Below are 13,807 nucleotides of genomic sequence, written 5' to 3' on the forward strand. Positions count from 1 at the left end.
ATATCCCTATTAACGTGATCGATCCCTTCTTATCCTTTGTCTCAATCCATATGGATTCTGTTTTATCTTAATGTTACCTATGTCCATTTTTCTATTGCCATTATGTTGTCTCTAATTAGTGCATCTACTCCACCCCCCCATCCTTCCCTATCCATTCTAAATACATTGGGGCCGATTTTCAGATGGCCAAGTGGGTGCGTTGGGGGCGGAGGCTCCTAAAATGACGGAACCCCGGAGCAGGTTCGGAGCCCGGCTCCAACCCGCTGACTTCCGGGTTCCCCAGTGACGCGTCCGGGTGCGCCCGCAGCTCCGGAATGCGGGACTCTCGCTGGCAATTAAAGCCGACGGGATGCTGCTTTAGATAGTTCGTCAGGTAGTTGAGATACTTGAGAGACCTCATTGAGTGGAGATTTTGGCAGGGGTGCAATTTTGAAGGATCCTCAGCGTGTTTCCCGTGCTGTGGGAAACACTCCCTGTTGGAGCAGACGTGTTTCAGCCAGCAGCCAGTGGGAGATGCACAGGATTATTTGACAGTTGAGGGGGGGGGAAAACCTCATTTATTGCAGCAGGGCACTCTGTCACTTCAGACAAAGTTTTGGCTGCGACACCTTTGTCTTTCCACTCAAAATTCTTACTTTATACCCTAAACTCCGCTGTACAAACACATTTACCTACTTTGCGGACCCCCTCAAACTCACACCGTCAGGATGGAGGGGGCGCCATAGCTGCATTCATCACTTCATCTAAGGACGAGCAACATCGCCAGGCACGCCGTCCACCTCCGCCACGTGGAGCTCCACAACACAGTGCTGCGCCACAGGCACCTGCACAACAGCACGGAGGGCAACAGAGAGAGTGACGTCACAGGAGGCACTACCCTCGCCACAGGGTCTACAGACCGAGGCTCAGCTTCCTGGACCTCTCTGAGGAGCAGTGCATACGGAGGCTCAGAGTCAGTCGCCAGGTAGTTGTGGACATCTGCAGCCTCCTTCATGCTGAGCTGCTCCTGACTGGCCTGAGCAGCATCATCTTATCTGTCGCTGTCAACATCATCACTGCCCTCAACTTCTTCGCCTCCGGATTGTTCCAGGGTGCCACCGGGGACATCGCCAGGGACTCTCAGTCTGCACACAAGTGCATAAGGCAGGTCACCGACAGCTTGTTTCGCAGGGCCTCGCACTTTGTCAACTTCCCCATGGATGACCTCAGTCAGATGGAGAGGGCACTGGGATTCCACGCTGTGGCCGGCTTCCCACGGGTACAGGGTGTTATTGATTGCACCCATATAGCAATCCGAGCACCTCCACACGAGCCAGGACTGTTCATCAACAGGAAGGGCTATCACTCCATCAACACTCAGCTCATCTGTGACCACCGCAAGAGATTCCTTCATGTATGCGCGAGATTCCCTGGCAGCTGCCACGATTCCTTCATCCTCCGGGAGTCCAACATCCCGCCCCTCTTCCCCGCACCCAACACCCTCAAGGGCTGGCTCCTCGGGGACAAGGGATACCCCCTGCACACGTGGCTCATGACACCTCTGAGGAACCCCACCACCGAGCAACAGCGTCGATATAACGACAGCCACATCGCCACCAGGTCTACAATTGAGCATGTTATAGGGCTGCTCAAGATGCGCTTCAGGTGCCTTGATCATTCTGGGGGAGCGCTTCAATAGGCAACAGACAGAGTGGGACACATTATAGTCGTCTGTTGTGCCCTGCACAATGTGGCACAACAGAGAGGGGTGTTGCTGGAGGAAAGAAAGAACTTGCATTTATTTAGCACCTTTCACCGCCTCGGGACGTCCCAAAGCTCGTTACAGCCAATGAAGTACTTTTGAAGTGTCGTCACTGTTATAATGTCGGAAACGCGGCAGCCAATTTGTGCACAGCAAGATCCCACAAACAGCAATGTGATAACGACCAGATAATCCATTTTAGTGATGTTAGTTGAGGGATAAATATTGGCCCAGGACACTGGGGAGCACTCCCCTGCTTTTCTTTGAAATAGCACCATGGGATTGTTTACATCCACCTGAGAGGGCAGACAGGGCCTCGGTTTAACGTCTCATCCAAGAGATGGCACCTCTGACAGTGCAGCACTCCCTCAGTACTACACTGGGAGTATCAGCCTAGATTTTGTGCTCCAGTCTCTGGAGTGGTGCTCGAGCCCATGAACTTCTGACTGTAAGAGTCATACTAACTGAGCCACAACTGACACTCGAGGGTGAATAAAACGTAGACCCTTCAGCCTTGAAAGGAGATGAATGAAAGGGAACTTCACAGAGGGACAGAAAAAGTTAATCCCGAGCATTACTACAAGATAAAATAATATTTTGGGATACAGTATATGAATAATTTGAGACATGACATGTGGTGAGTGTAACAGGCTCGGGAGGAACAGGTGACTTTGGACCTCTGGTTCCCAAATCTCTCCCCCACTCGTGTCTGGGTCTGTTGGAGACTCATTGATAGAGATTGATTGATGTGATTAGTCAACAACTCCATTCTCATTGTATCATGTGACTACCAGGATGGTGGAAGGTGAACTCGATGGACCTCGGTCTTTTCTCATCCTGCAACTCCTGTGTTCCTAAAACTTGACGTAGATACAAACTGGCAAAACCTGAATTCAGGACTGACATCAGAAAGCACCTCCTTCATACAGAGGAGATCATTTTAACTTTTGTCACATAGTGAAAAACATTTGATAGCAAACCCGCAGAGAATCGGAGTCTCCCTGACCGGGGACAGAATTACTGACCGGGGACAGAATCGGAGTGTCCCTGACCGGGGACAGAATTACTGACCGGGGACAGAATCGGAGTGTCCCTGACCGGGGACAGAATTACTAATCAGGGACAGAATCGGTGTCTCCCTGACTGGGGACAGTCTCCCTGACCGGGGACAGACCCGGAGTCTCCCTGACCGGGGGAAGAATCGGAATCTCCCTGACCGGGGACAGAATTACTGACCGGGGACAGACCCGGAGTGTCCCTGACCGGGGACAGAATTACTGACCGGGGACAGACCCGGAGTGTCCCTGACCGGGGACAGAATTACTGACCGGGGACAGATCCGGAGTCTCCCTGACTGGGGACAGAATTGGGCCCCTCCGCACCTCACCACCCCCACCCCCTCCAATCCATTAAAACACAAACATGCAGTAAAATGCATGAAGAAATAGGCCCCTAGAATGTTTACACACTGCATTATGAGGGACTTCAGTTATGTGGATAGACTGGAGAAGCTGGGGTTGATCTCTTTAGAGCAGAGGAGGTTGAGAGGAGATTTGATCGAGGTATTCAAAATCATGAAGGGTCCAGACAGAGTAGATGAAGAGAAACTGTCCCCATTGGCGGAAGGGTCGAGAACCAGAGGACTCAGATTTAAGGTGATTGGCAAAAGATCCAAAGGTGACATGAGGAAAAACTTTTTTACACAGCGAGTGGTTATGATCTGGAATGCACTGCCCGAGGGGGTGGTGGAGGCAGATTCAATCATGGCCTTCAAAAGGGAACTGGATAAGTACTTGAAGGGAAAATATTTGCAGGGCTACAGGGATAGGGCGGGGGAGTGGGACTAACTGGATTGTTCTTGCAGAGAGCTGGCACGGGTTTGACGGGCCAAATGGCCTCCTTCCGTGCTGTAACCATTCTATGATTCTAAAGGAAATCATGTCACAATAGACTTGCTTAAATGAAACTGTCCCAGTGGCTGTGTGCAATTTTATCTGCGTTATGTTGAGTTTTACCGTTGAACCAATTCTCAGCTGGGGACCTCGGGCGCCAGTTCCGTAGACACCTGCGTTTCCCTCCCCTCTTTCTCCACCCCCCCCCCCCCCCCCCCACGATATTCGGTCATGTCTTCACGAGGCCTTTCTGCCAGATAAAAGCAGTTTGCACTTGGCGTTGAATGAATGTCATTGCTCCCCCAATGTGAGTGGAATAGGGACCTGCCCCCAACTTCACCTCTCCCGCAGGCCCTGGGATCTGAGCCATTATCCCTTCACCTCCCAGTCTTATTCTGCCATTTATTTCATTGGGAATAACTTCTCGTGGATAGAGTTACAACTGTGGCTAATGTGTGGGGGGGTTTCTCGCTGTCATTTCCATGGTGTTTGGAGGGAATCATTAAACTGATGATATTCACCCTGTCTTGCTGCCTGCTCAGGTCAGGTCAATGTGGCTACGGCCCCAGGAGACCATTGCTCAAAAGGCGACCCCCAATGTCAGATCAGCACTGCCCCCTTACCATGTTACCTCTTGTGGGGGGGGGGGGGGGGCAAGGGGAGGCAGCCCCATGTTTCCTGCACCTCCAACATTTACTCATGGGACCCATGATCCCGAGTCGATTCCTGGGCAGTGTCCTCTCTAACGATCCACGTTGTTTCCGCAGGAGAGCCAGTAGCTGCCTCGCTGGTCCCTGCAGAGAGGAGGCTCGGCAGGTGGGTGTGGGGTGTTCACCAGTGGCTCTCTCTCTGCTTCCTGCGAGCACAACTTTCTTTTGAAAGGGTAACTGTTACCCGTTTGGGAATTTTTTTTCAGCAGGGACAGTTCCCGGAAAAGCCTGTCCATAGGCTAAGCTTCCATACCTGTTAGGATGGGAATGTTTGCCCTGCTGTGGGAAATTTTGTCTGTAAAAGTACAACCGATGACAGAACAAAATTGTTGTTGCATCTGTAGTTCAGCTGCAGTCAGTGAAAGTGTTGGATTGGGGGAGATTGCCCTTTTGGGAGAGAACTTGAGGATTATGCCTTGGGGATTTTATTGTCTGAAAGCTTGTCAGATTTATCTACAATTCCTTTGTCCGTCATTTTAAATAGGTTACTGCCTTTGCTAAAATAGCAGACAAGATTTGTATATTAATATTTGCACAACGTAATATCAAGGCCTGAGTAAGACTCCTCACTTACAGTTAAACAGTTTTATCAACTATCAAACCACATATTAAAAAGGCCCCAGAATATTAATAACTGACCCGCAGTATCTGAGTAGCTCAGGTAAAGATATTTAGTCCTCACCTCACTCGAACCTCCCGATTTCACAGGGAGGTTAAAATGGGGCCTAATTGTTCCGGCTCACGGTAACAATCTCCAAGTAAGTCTCAAGCTCACTTCCAAAGTTCTGAACCACTTTTTATTCCCTCTCCTGCAGGTACAAGGGGCCTAGGGATAGGATGTCTCTCCTGCCCAAAGTCTGACTCCGTCTGCTTCATCTGGACAATGAAAATTAATGAGTAGAAGGGTAACTGATCCAGAAACACAGAGTCTTGACAGGAGAGCGGTAGGTGAGTCAGTTCCCAACGGGCTGTGCACTTACAGGAGGTGAAGGAAAGAACGAGTGCTCGCAGAATTCTTATCACAAGACCTCGGTCGAGGGGATCAGTGAGATTCCTTCTTTTATAAGATGAGCCCTGACGTTGAATTAAACACAAAAGTGCTGCAAATACCTGGAGGAGAAATGTTAGAGGACAGAGCACCTGAATTGGGTCCCACCTGAAACATTAACCTGGTTTCTCACTTCTAGACACTGATGCACCTACTGTGTATTTCTAGCCTTTTCTGTTTTAATTTCAGATTCACAAAGTTTTGCTGTTTTAAAGAAGTGTTATCTTTATCACTGAAGTTGCTTCCCTCATGTTCGGACAGCTTGCCAGCGGTGTCGTAGTGACGTGTTTTTAAACGCAGTGTCGCAAGTTGTGTTGTTATTTTAAAATGTTTAGCACACTGGCTTTCCAGACGGTTACTATTAAAGGCAGTGCCAGCTCAGATTAACAGACTGCCATCCAGTGATTGGGATCTGCGCTGGAGAGAAAATTCATTATTTAAAATATTGGATTTTGAAGAATGTCATTTTTCGGTCGTATTACTGGAACCCACTCCCTGCAGCTCCCCTCCATTGGCCACCACGTCCCACTTTCAGAACCTCCTCAACACCTCCCATTGGTTGTGTATATGTGTCCTCAGCCCATCCCATCCTATCCACCCCCTTCCCCATCCCAAACTCTCCATCCCCCTCCCTATCCACTCCTCTCCCCTATCCCCGGGATCTGATGAAAAGGTGGTTAGTTAGGGTTGAGGGTTATGGTGGGGTGGGTGGGGATGAGGGTTATGGTGGGGTGGGTGGGGTTGAGGGTTATGGTGGGGTTGAGGGTTATGGTGGGGTTGAGGGTTATGGTGGGGTTGAGGGTTATGGTGGGGTTGAGGGTTATGGTGGGGTTGAGGGTTATGGTGGGGTTGAGGGTTATGGTGGGGTTGAGGGTTATGGTGGGGTTGAGGGTTATGGTGGGGTTGAGGGTTATGGTGGGGTGGGTGGGGTTAATGTCCACTTTAATATCCTTCCCTAGTAATGCATTCCACAACCTGATTAACCTTTGGATGATAGTCTCAGGATAAGGGGTCGGCCATTTAGGACTGAGATGATGAAAAATTTCTTCACTCAGTGGGTTGTGTATCTTTGGAATTCTCTATCCCAGAGGGCTGTGGATGGTCAGTCATTGAGTATATTCAAGACTGAGATCGATAGATTTTTGGACTCTAGGGGAACCAAGGGATACGGGGATCGGGCGGGAAAGTGGAGTTGAGGTCGAAGATCAGCCATGATCTGATCGAATGGTGGGGCAGGGTCGAGGGGCCAAATGGCCTACTCCTGCTCCTATTTCTTATGTTCTTATGAATAAGTTGCACCTGACTCCTAGCCCGTTATAGACACCCGCCCATTGTAGCTCCCTGACCCAAATTATATTTTATCCGCTGTGATTCTAATCGAGTTCAGTGTGTCCACAGCCAAACATTTCAGGATTTCTGATCATTGAAGTTGGAATTTGGGGAAGTGGAAAGCTGCAGTGTGAATGATTGATGGCGTATTTGGATCGTAGATGGTGGATTAATGCCTAATAATAACCATACCTGAGGGCTGAGTTTACAGATTGACGCCTCTGACCGGGAGCCTCAGCCTGAAGCCGGATTCAGAAATTCAGGCGCGCTCTGCTTACGATATTCTGACCAATATAGACTTTTAAAATTAACCCAGGTGTTGTTCAGGGAGCAGAACTGACATTAAATTAGTGAGTGAAGAAGTTTACAGAATTGCTGCTAGACTGCATTTTTCTGTGTTAGATTCAAAGCGAAAAACCCAAACAAAGGCTGCCTGTGACTTGAGGTGGAATTTTGTTTTATTTTGTGTAGAAATAGAATAAAGACTTCTGTGAATTAATTACAGGGATACAGGAAAGCTGGAGTTTGCTCTGAGCATCTGCTGAAGGAACATGGAAAAGGCCAGAGAGTTGAAGGCGGGGAGTTGGAAGGGACAGCGATACAGCGAGCCACCGGATGGGGGCTGGGGCTGGATGATCGTTCTCCATTTCTTTCTGGTAAGGAAGCAAGTTTCAGCCAATCGTTTATTTTTCTTTTGGAGGAAGAGTTTTTTTTAAAAAGGACAAATCCTGATTCAGTGAAATAGACATTGTGGAGATAGGAACTGCCTCTTCAGGACTCTTGTCGTGATTGATTTAGCATTCTGTCCCATCGCCTGTCACCTGACCTGGCTTCCAATCGACCAATGCATTGTCAATCTCTCCTCGCTCTTGGCTGGTCCAATAGGAGATGAGTTTGGGAAATCTCAACTCAGCCCCATCCACATGGTATTGGCACTAAACTGACACAAAATAGGTTGGTGTGCAAACAGTCACATGGCTGAAGGCAGGTTCTGAAGCTACAGTCCTGCTACACCTAACCCAGAAATTTTGATGCTGGTCCTTTTATCCGAAGGATGGAAACATGGTCCAGTCCCCCAGAATAAACATTTAGAGCACAATATTTACCGGTGGAGAAAACACTTAAAGGCCAGAAAATAAGACACGAGAAAACCTTCCTCTTTCTAAAAGTGTTATGTCTGGTACACGTCTTTGCCTATCACACTTCAGGCGTCACGCTGTCACTCGGGCTAATTTCTGTGTCACACTTATTTTTAAAAAGAGGTACAAAACAAGAAAGTCAGTTTGACCCTAAGGATCTGCAACAGCCTGATTGACTTGAGGAAAAAACAATGAAGTTATGCTAAACCTTTATAAAACACTGGTTAGGCCTCAGCTGGAGTATTGTGTCCAATTCTGGGCACCGCACTTTAGGAAGGATGTCAAGACCTTAGAGAGGGTGCAGAGAAGATTTACTGGAATGGTACCAGGGATGAGGGACTTCAGTTATGTGGAGAGACTGGAGAAGCTGGGATTGTTCTCCTTAGAACAGGGAAGGTTAAGGGGAGATTTGATAGAGGTGTTCAAAATCATGAATGGCTTTGACAGAGTAAATAAGGAGAAACTGTTTCCAGTGGCAGAAGGGTTGGTAACCAGAGGACACAGATTTAAGGTGATCGGCAAAAGAGCCAGAGGGGAGATGAGGAAACATTTTTTACGCAGCGAGTTGTTCTGATCTGGAATGCGCTGCCTGAAAGGGCGGTGGAAGCTGATTCAATAATAACTTTCAAAAGGGAATTGGATAAATACTTGAAGGGAAAACATTTACAGGGCTATGGGGAAAAAGCAGGGGAATGGGATTAATTGGATAGCTCTTCCAAAGAGGCACAATGGGCCGAATGGCCTCCTCCTGGGCTCTATTCTATGATTAAACATAGCATTATACGACAGCACTTTCTATCTTTGAGATACCTCTTAACTTTTTTCTGTCAGAAGCTTGTGCCTCTCTGGGAACCCTGAGACTTGGGTTGATGGATATCCCAGAACTGTTGCTTCTGTTGAAGAGACAGGCTACAATTCTGAGCTTGCACCTATACTGACAGTTCCTACAATTCTTTATATAATTGACGGTGAGACAGATCATTCACAGAGTACGACCTTCTCCACTTCTGTGCATTATCTGAAAATCACTGACACAAACTTTTTTTTATTTAAAACATCAAAACAAGATGAGGAACAAACTGCTCAACTTTTTCTGAAGTAACTTTTCTGAATAAACAACAGTGTAAGTCGTTATATTCAAAGGATTGTTTATTTAGCAAATGCAAAATGTTACATGTGTAGCGAATGAAACTTTACACCTTGAAACTTTGCCATTATTTAAATTAAAATTATATTTTGTAATACAGTCCCCACCACTTACACTGTGCACACTAGTCACTGGCAGGGACCTATATTCTGCAAAATGTCCTGAATTTCTCTGTCTTTATTTACATTCTTAATGGATCAAAAATATCAAAAAATCCCAGCAGGGTGGTAAGAGAGGACTTGCTCGATGGATCCATTGTCAAATGGAGTTTCAGGAGTCCCAATCTGGCGGGGACAGGTTGTAACACTCAGACCAGTTGTGTATCACTGATTTGCATTAGGGTTAGGGTTAGTAAATGACAGCACTATTGAACTAGGATTAATATATCCCAGCGAAAGTCACACACAGAGAGCAAGTGTTTACGGTTTCTTCCAAGCTTAAGGTAATCAGGCCATCGCTAGACACAAACGATCGCCTGTCTGAGTGGCGTTCAGGCTTAGACCCCATCTGGTTCTATCTAGTTTTTGAGCTCAGTGTCAGAAAATTTCCAGAATGTAATCTGGACAGCGAGTGAGTTAATTTCCCCGGGTAGCAGGCAGAGGAATTTTACACAAGCCTGTTATTCACATGAATTACAAGAGGGAATATTTTTTTAATGTATTAATAAAAAGCAAAAAACTGCAAATGTTGGAAATGCAAAATAAAAACAGTAAATGCTGAAAATAGACAGTGGGTCAGTCAGTTCCTGGAAGAGATGAGACAGTTTAATATTTCAACTGTGAACCCTTCCTCAGAATGTTATCTTGTATAAGGTATGTATGTGGGTTTTATAAATGAGCCCTCCCGACACGGAGCCACACAGGAGAATATATCGCTCACAGCTCGGGCACACCTGTGAGTTTCCATCCACTCTGGGAGCACAAATTCCTAAAATCTACAAATATAGAAAGTCTTTGTTTCCCATTTTCACCTTTGTTTTATGACCTGAAGGTTATTAAAGTTCAGGTTTTCAATTAATTTCTATTAGCAGCAGAGCAAAGGTTCGAGCTGGAGCCTGAATCCCAGCTCTGAATCAGCTCTGAATCAGCCCATTTCTAGTCACCAGCTCAGCAGAAGATGACATCACAAGTCCGAAAGTACAAGTGCTTTCCTGAACAACAACTTGTTTTTTTACAGCACTTTTAACGTAGTAAAATCTCCCGAGGCGCTTCACAGGAGCGTAAATCCGGCAGAATTTGATACTGAGCCACATAAGGAGATATTAGGACAGGTGACCAAAAGCTTGGCCAAGAAGTTAGGTTTTAAGGAGTGTCTTAAAGGAGGAGAGAGAGGGGGGAGAGGTTTAGGGAGGGAATTCCAGAGCTTAGGGCCCAGGCAGCTGAAGGCACGGCCGCCAATGGTGGAGCGATGAAAATCGGGGATGTGCAAGAGGCCAGAATTGGAGGAGCGCAGAGATCTCAGAGGGTTGTAGGGCTGGAGGAGGTTACAGAGATAGGGAGGGGGGGGCGAGGCCATGGAGGGATGAGGCCATGGAGGGATTTGTAAACAAGGATCAGAATTTTAAAATCGAGGTGTTCCTGGACTGGGAGCCGATGTAGATCAGCAAGCACGGGGCGATGGGAGAACGGGACTTGGTGCGAGTTAGGATGCAGGGAGCAGAGTTTTGGATGAGCTCAAGTTTACAGAGGGTGGAGGATGGGAGGCCGGCCAGGAGAGCATTGGAATAGTTGAGTCGGGAGGAAACAAAGGCATTGATGAGGATTTCAGCACCAGGTGAGCTGAGGCGGGGGCTTCACTCTTTAATGTAGGGTTTTGGCTCATTTAATAGTTACACTCCCCTCTGGGTCAAAAGACTAGGTTTGATTCCCAGATGGAGATTTAAACTCACAGACTAACAATCCACTGCACAGTGCTTCAGACAAACTGATAAGCCATGGTTGAGTTGGATATTAAGGTTTCCCTTGGTGCAATTTGAGGAAGAGCAGGAGACTCTCCTGGTGACCTGGACAATAACAGCTCTCTCACCCAACAACAGGAAAAACCGATTAGCTGGTGATTTATCCCCTTGCTCTTTATGGGACACTGCTGCTGCCTAGACAGTGATTGTACTCCAAAGAGTAATTCATGCTGTGAACTACTTTGAGATATGTCGACAACATAACAATGAATTGCACTAATAAAAAAAACCTTTAACACAATCAAATGTCCCAAAAAGCTTCACGGAGGCGAAAGTAATTGGACACCAAGCAATGGTTAGGAGAACGTTCCAGAATGTGGGGTCAAGATGGCTGAAGGTGGACTGGGGGGGAGGGGGGAAAGTCAGATGTTCAGGGCAACAGGCTGTTGTGGGGGGTAGAGGGGGTTGAGGGGGGGGGAGGGTTGATGCCATGGAGGAATTTGTAGATAATTACAAGGACCTTGAAACTGATGCCCTGAGAGATCGGGCGTGATGTAAATGCAAGAATTGTGAGACTGCAAGTTTTCACGCTGAGAGTTGTGTATATTTTTTAACTAGTGAGTTGCCTGTGGCATCACTCGTAGTCAGTGAATTGCTTCACTAAACCCTGCTCACACCCTCACTGTTACTCCCTAAACCTTGCTCACACCCTGTCTGTACACTCCCTCACTGTTACTCCCTACACCCTGCTCACACTCTGTCTGTACACTCCCTCACTGTTACTCCCTACACCCTGCTCACACTCTGTCTGTACACTCCCTCACTGTTACTCCCTACACCCTGCTCACACTCTGTCTGTACACTCCCTCACTGTTACTCCCTAAACCCTACTCACACCCTGTCTGTACACTCCCTCACTGTTACTCCCTAAACCCTACTCACACCCTGTCTGTACACTCCCTCACTGTTACTCCCTAAACCCTACTCACACCCTGTCTGTACACTCCCTCACTGTTACTCCCTAAACCCTACTCACACCCTGTCTGTACACTCCCTCACTGTTACTCCCTAAACCCTACTCACACTCTGTCTGTACACTCCCTCACTGTTACTCCCTACACAATACAGCACAATCTGACGGCTAAATCAACTGCAAATTCACCCCATTGGTACATCTCAATATGGGATCTTAGAGAAGGTCAAACATGCTCTTGGTTCCTTAGGATGGAAAGCAAAAAGGATTGGAGAGACTGAAAACAACACAAAGCAACACCTCGGAGAGTTTACCAGTTGCATCTCCCAGCCCTTTAGCTGAATGCCTTGTTTCTTTCTGTTAATATTGATAATTCTCTCTCCTTCTCCAATGTGATGGACCAGAGACCCAAGGACTCTCCATTATTTCCTACTCATTCACATGTACCTCAGCACTGACCAGGGATCGATTCCAGACACTTCTGGTCTATATGGACTTGTAGCCGTGCTGACCTTTGCCTGTACCCACAAGGCCACAGAGGAACCTCTTGACAAATTATTTTAACATTTTTAAAGTAATTTCAGGAGTTTTGCTCCGAGTCCGGAGCCTGACCACATGACTGGGGGTCCGAGGTTGAGCTGTAATATTACAGCCTCAATTCTCAGACCCATGCTTGTGGGGAACTCTTTGGAAATGGCCCCATGTCGGAATATGAAGGACTCACATATAGCATAAAGGATCACCTTGAAGGTTAGGGTCTGATTGGGGAGAGGCAGCATGCATTCAGAAGTTGCAGGTCGTGTCTGACCAATTTGCTGGATTTCTTTGAGGAGGTTCCAGGTCTGGTGGATAATGATAAACATAGGAAGATAGGAACAGGAGGAGGCCATTCAGCCACTCGATCCTGTTCCGCCATTCACTTAGATCATGGCTGATATGGACCTCAACTTCGTTTACCCGCCTTTGATCCATATTCTGTGATACCCTTTCGCAATAAAAATCTATCGATCTCAGTCTTGAAAGCTCCAATTGACCCCCAACAAGCACAGCCTTTTGTGGGGGGGGGCGTGGGGGGGGGGGGGGGAAAGAGAGTTCTAGATTTCTACTCCCCTTTGTGAGACAACGTGCAGTGAATATTCTCCACCGGCATCTCAAGAAGGCATTTGACACTTTCCCACATAACAGACTGATTCACAGGGAGAGATGGCAAAGTTTTAGGCTGGTGTGGTGCATGACTGAAAGGTTAGCAGCATAGAACACTGTGCATGGGGAGAGGCCAGAGTGGGAACCAGTTGCCAGTGGAGGCCCAGGTGATTGGTGATGGGACTGCTGTTGTTTATAATTTTTATAAATAATTTAGAGGATGAAATATTGTCCACGCCGCCTGAATTTGTTGATGACACCAATTGGTGCATTGACCAATGATACTTAACGATGTGATAAACAGAGGGGGTTTGGATAAACTCGGTCAATGGGCAGATGGGGCTGAACTTGGATGAGTGTAAAATCATACGATTAGGTACAAGTAATGAGAATATGGATGTTAAATGATAATGTGCTTGAACTAATGGAGCAGGAATGGGGTTTTAGCGATGGGCTGTTGGAATGTGTAGCCGGGTCTATGACATAAATCTAGGGAGACAATGTTAGTCTATCTGGAGTATTGTGCTCAGTTTTTCCTCCATGTTACAGGAAAGATGTTGAAATATTAGATGGAACCCAGAGGAGGCTATGAGGCTAAATTTGGAACTATGTTATGAGGACAGATTGTCTCCTCTGGGGCCCTACTCTCTGGAGAAAAGGAGGATAATGGGGCCCTGGATAGAGAGAGTTGAGAATTTCATGGGTAAGGAGAATTCGGATCGAGAAAAATTCTCTCGGGCACAAGATTCAAGGACCAGGGGACAGTTTAAAGTTAAGGGGGTCAAAAG

At 47.2% G+C, this 13,807-nt stretch overlaps 1 protein-coding gene across 4 annotated transcripts in view; it reads left to right on the top strand.

Moving 5' to 3' along the window:
- Positions 1–13,807, top strand: part of slc16a4 (solute carrier family 16 member 4) — a 112,693-nt gene that overhangs the window by 21,759 nt on the left and 77,127 nt on the right. For 3 of the 4 annotated variants that reach the window (XM_068007756.1, XM_068007755.1, XM_068007754.1), the window contains 2 exons: positions 5,159–5,291; positions 7,226–7,376. In XM_068007756.1, the coding sequence (XP_067863857.1) occupies positions 7,272–7,376 (105 nt within the window). In that variant the 5' untranslated portion in view covers positions 5,159–5,291; positions 7,226–7,271. The remainder of the gene's footprint in view (positions 1–5,158; positions 5,292–7,225; positions 7,377–13,807) is intronic. The other variant, XM_068007757.1, reaches the window with a different exon arrangement.

This window comes from Heptranchias perlo, chromosome 27, assembly GCF_035084215.1.
Source record: "Heptranchias perlo isolate sHepPer1 chromosome 27, sHepPer1.hap1, whole genome shotgun sequence".
Lineage (NCBI taxonomy): Eukaryota > Metazoa > Chordata > Chondrichthyes > Hexanchiformes > Hexanchidae > Heptranchias > Heptranchias perlo.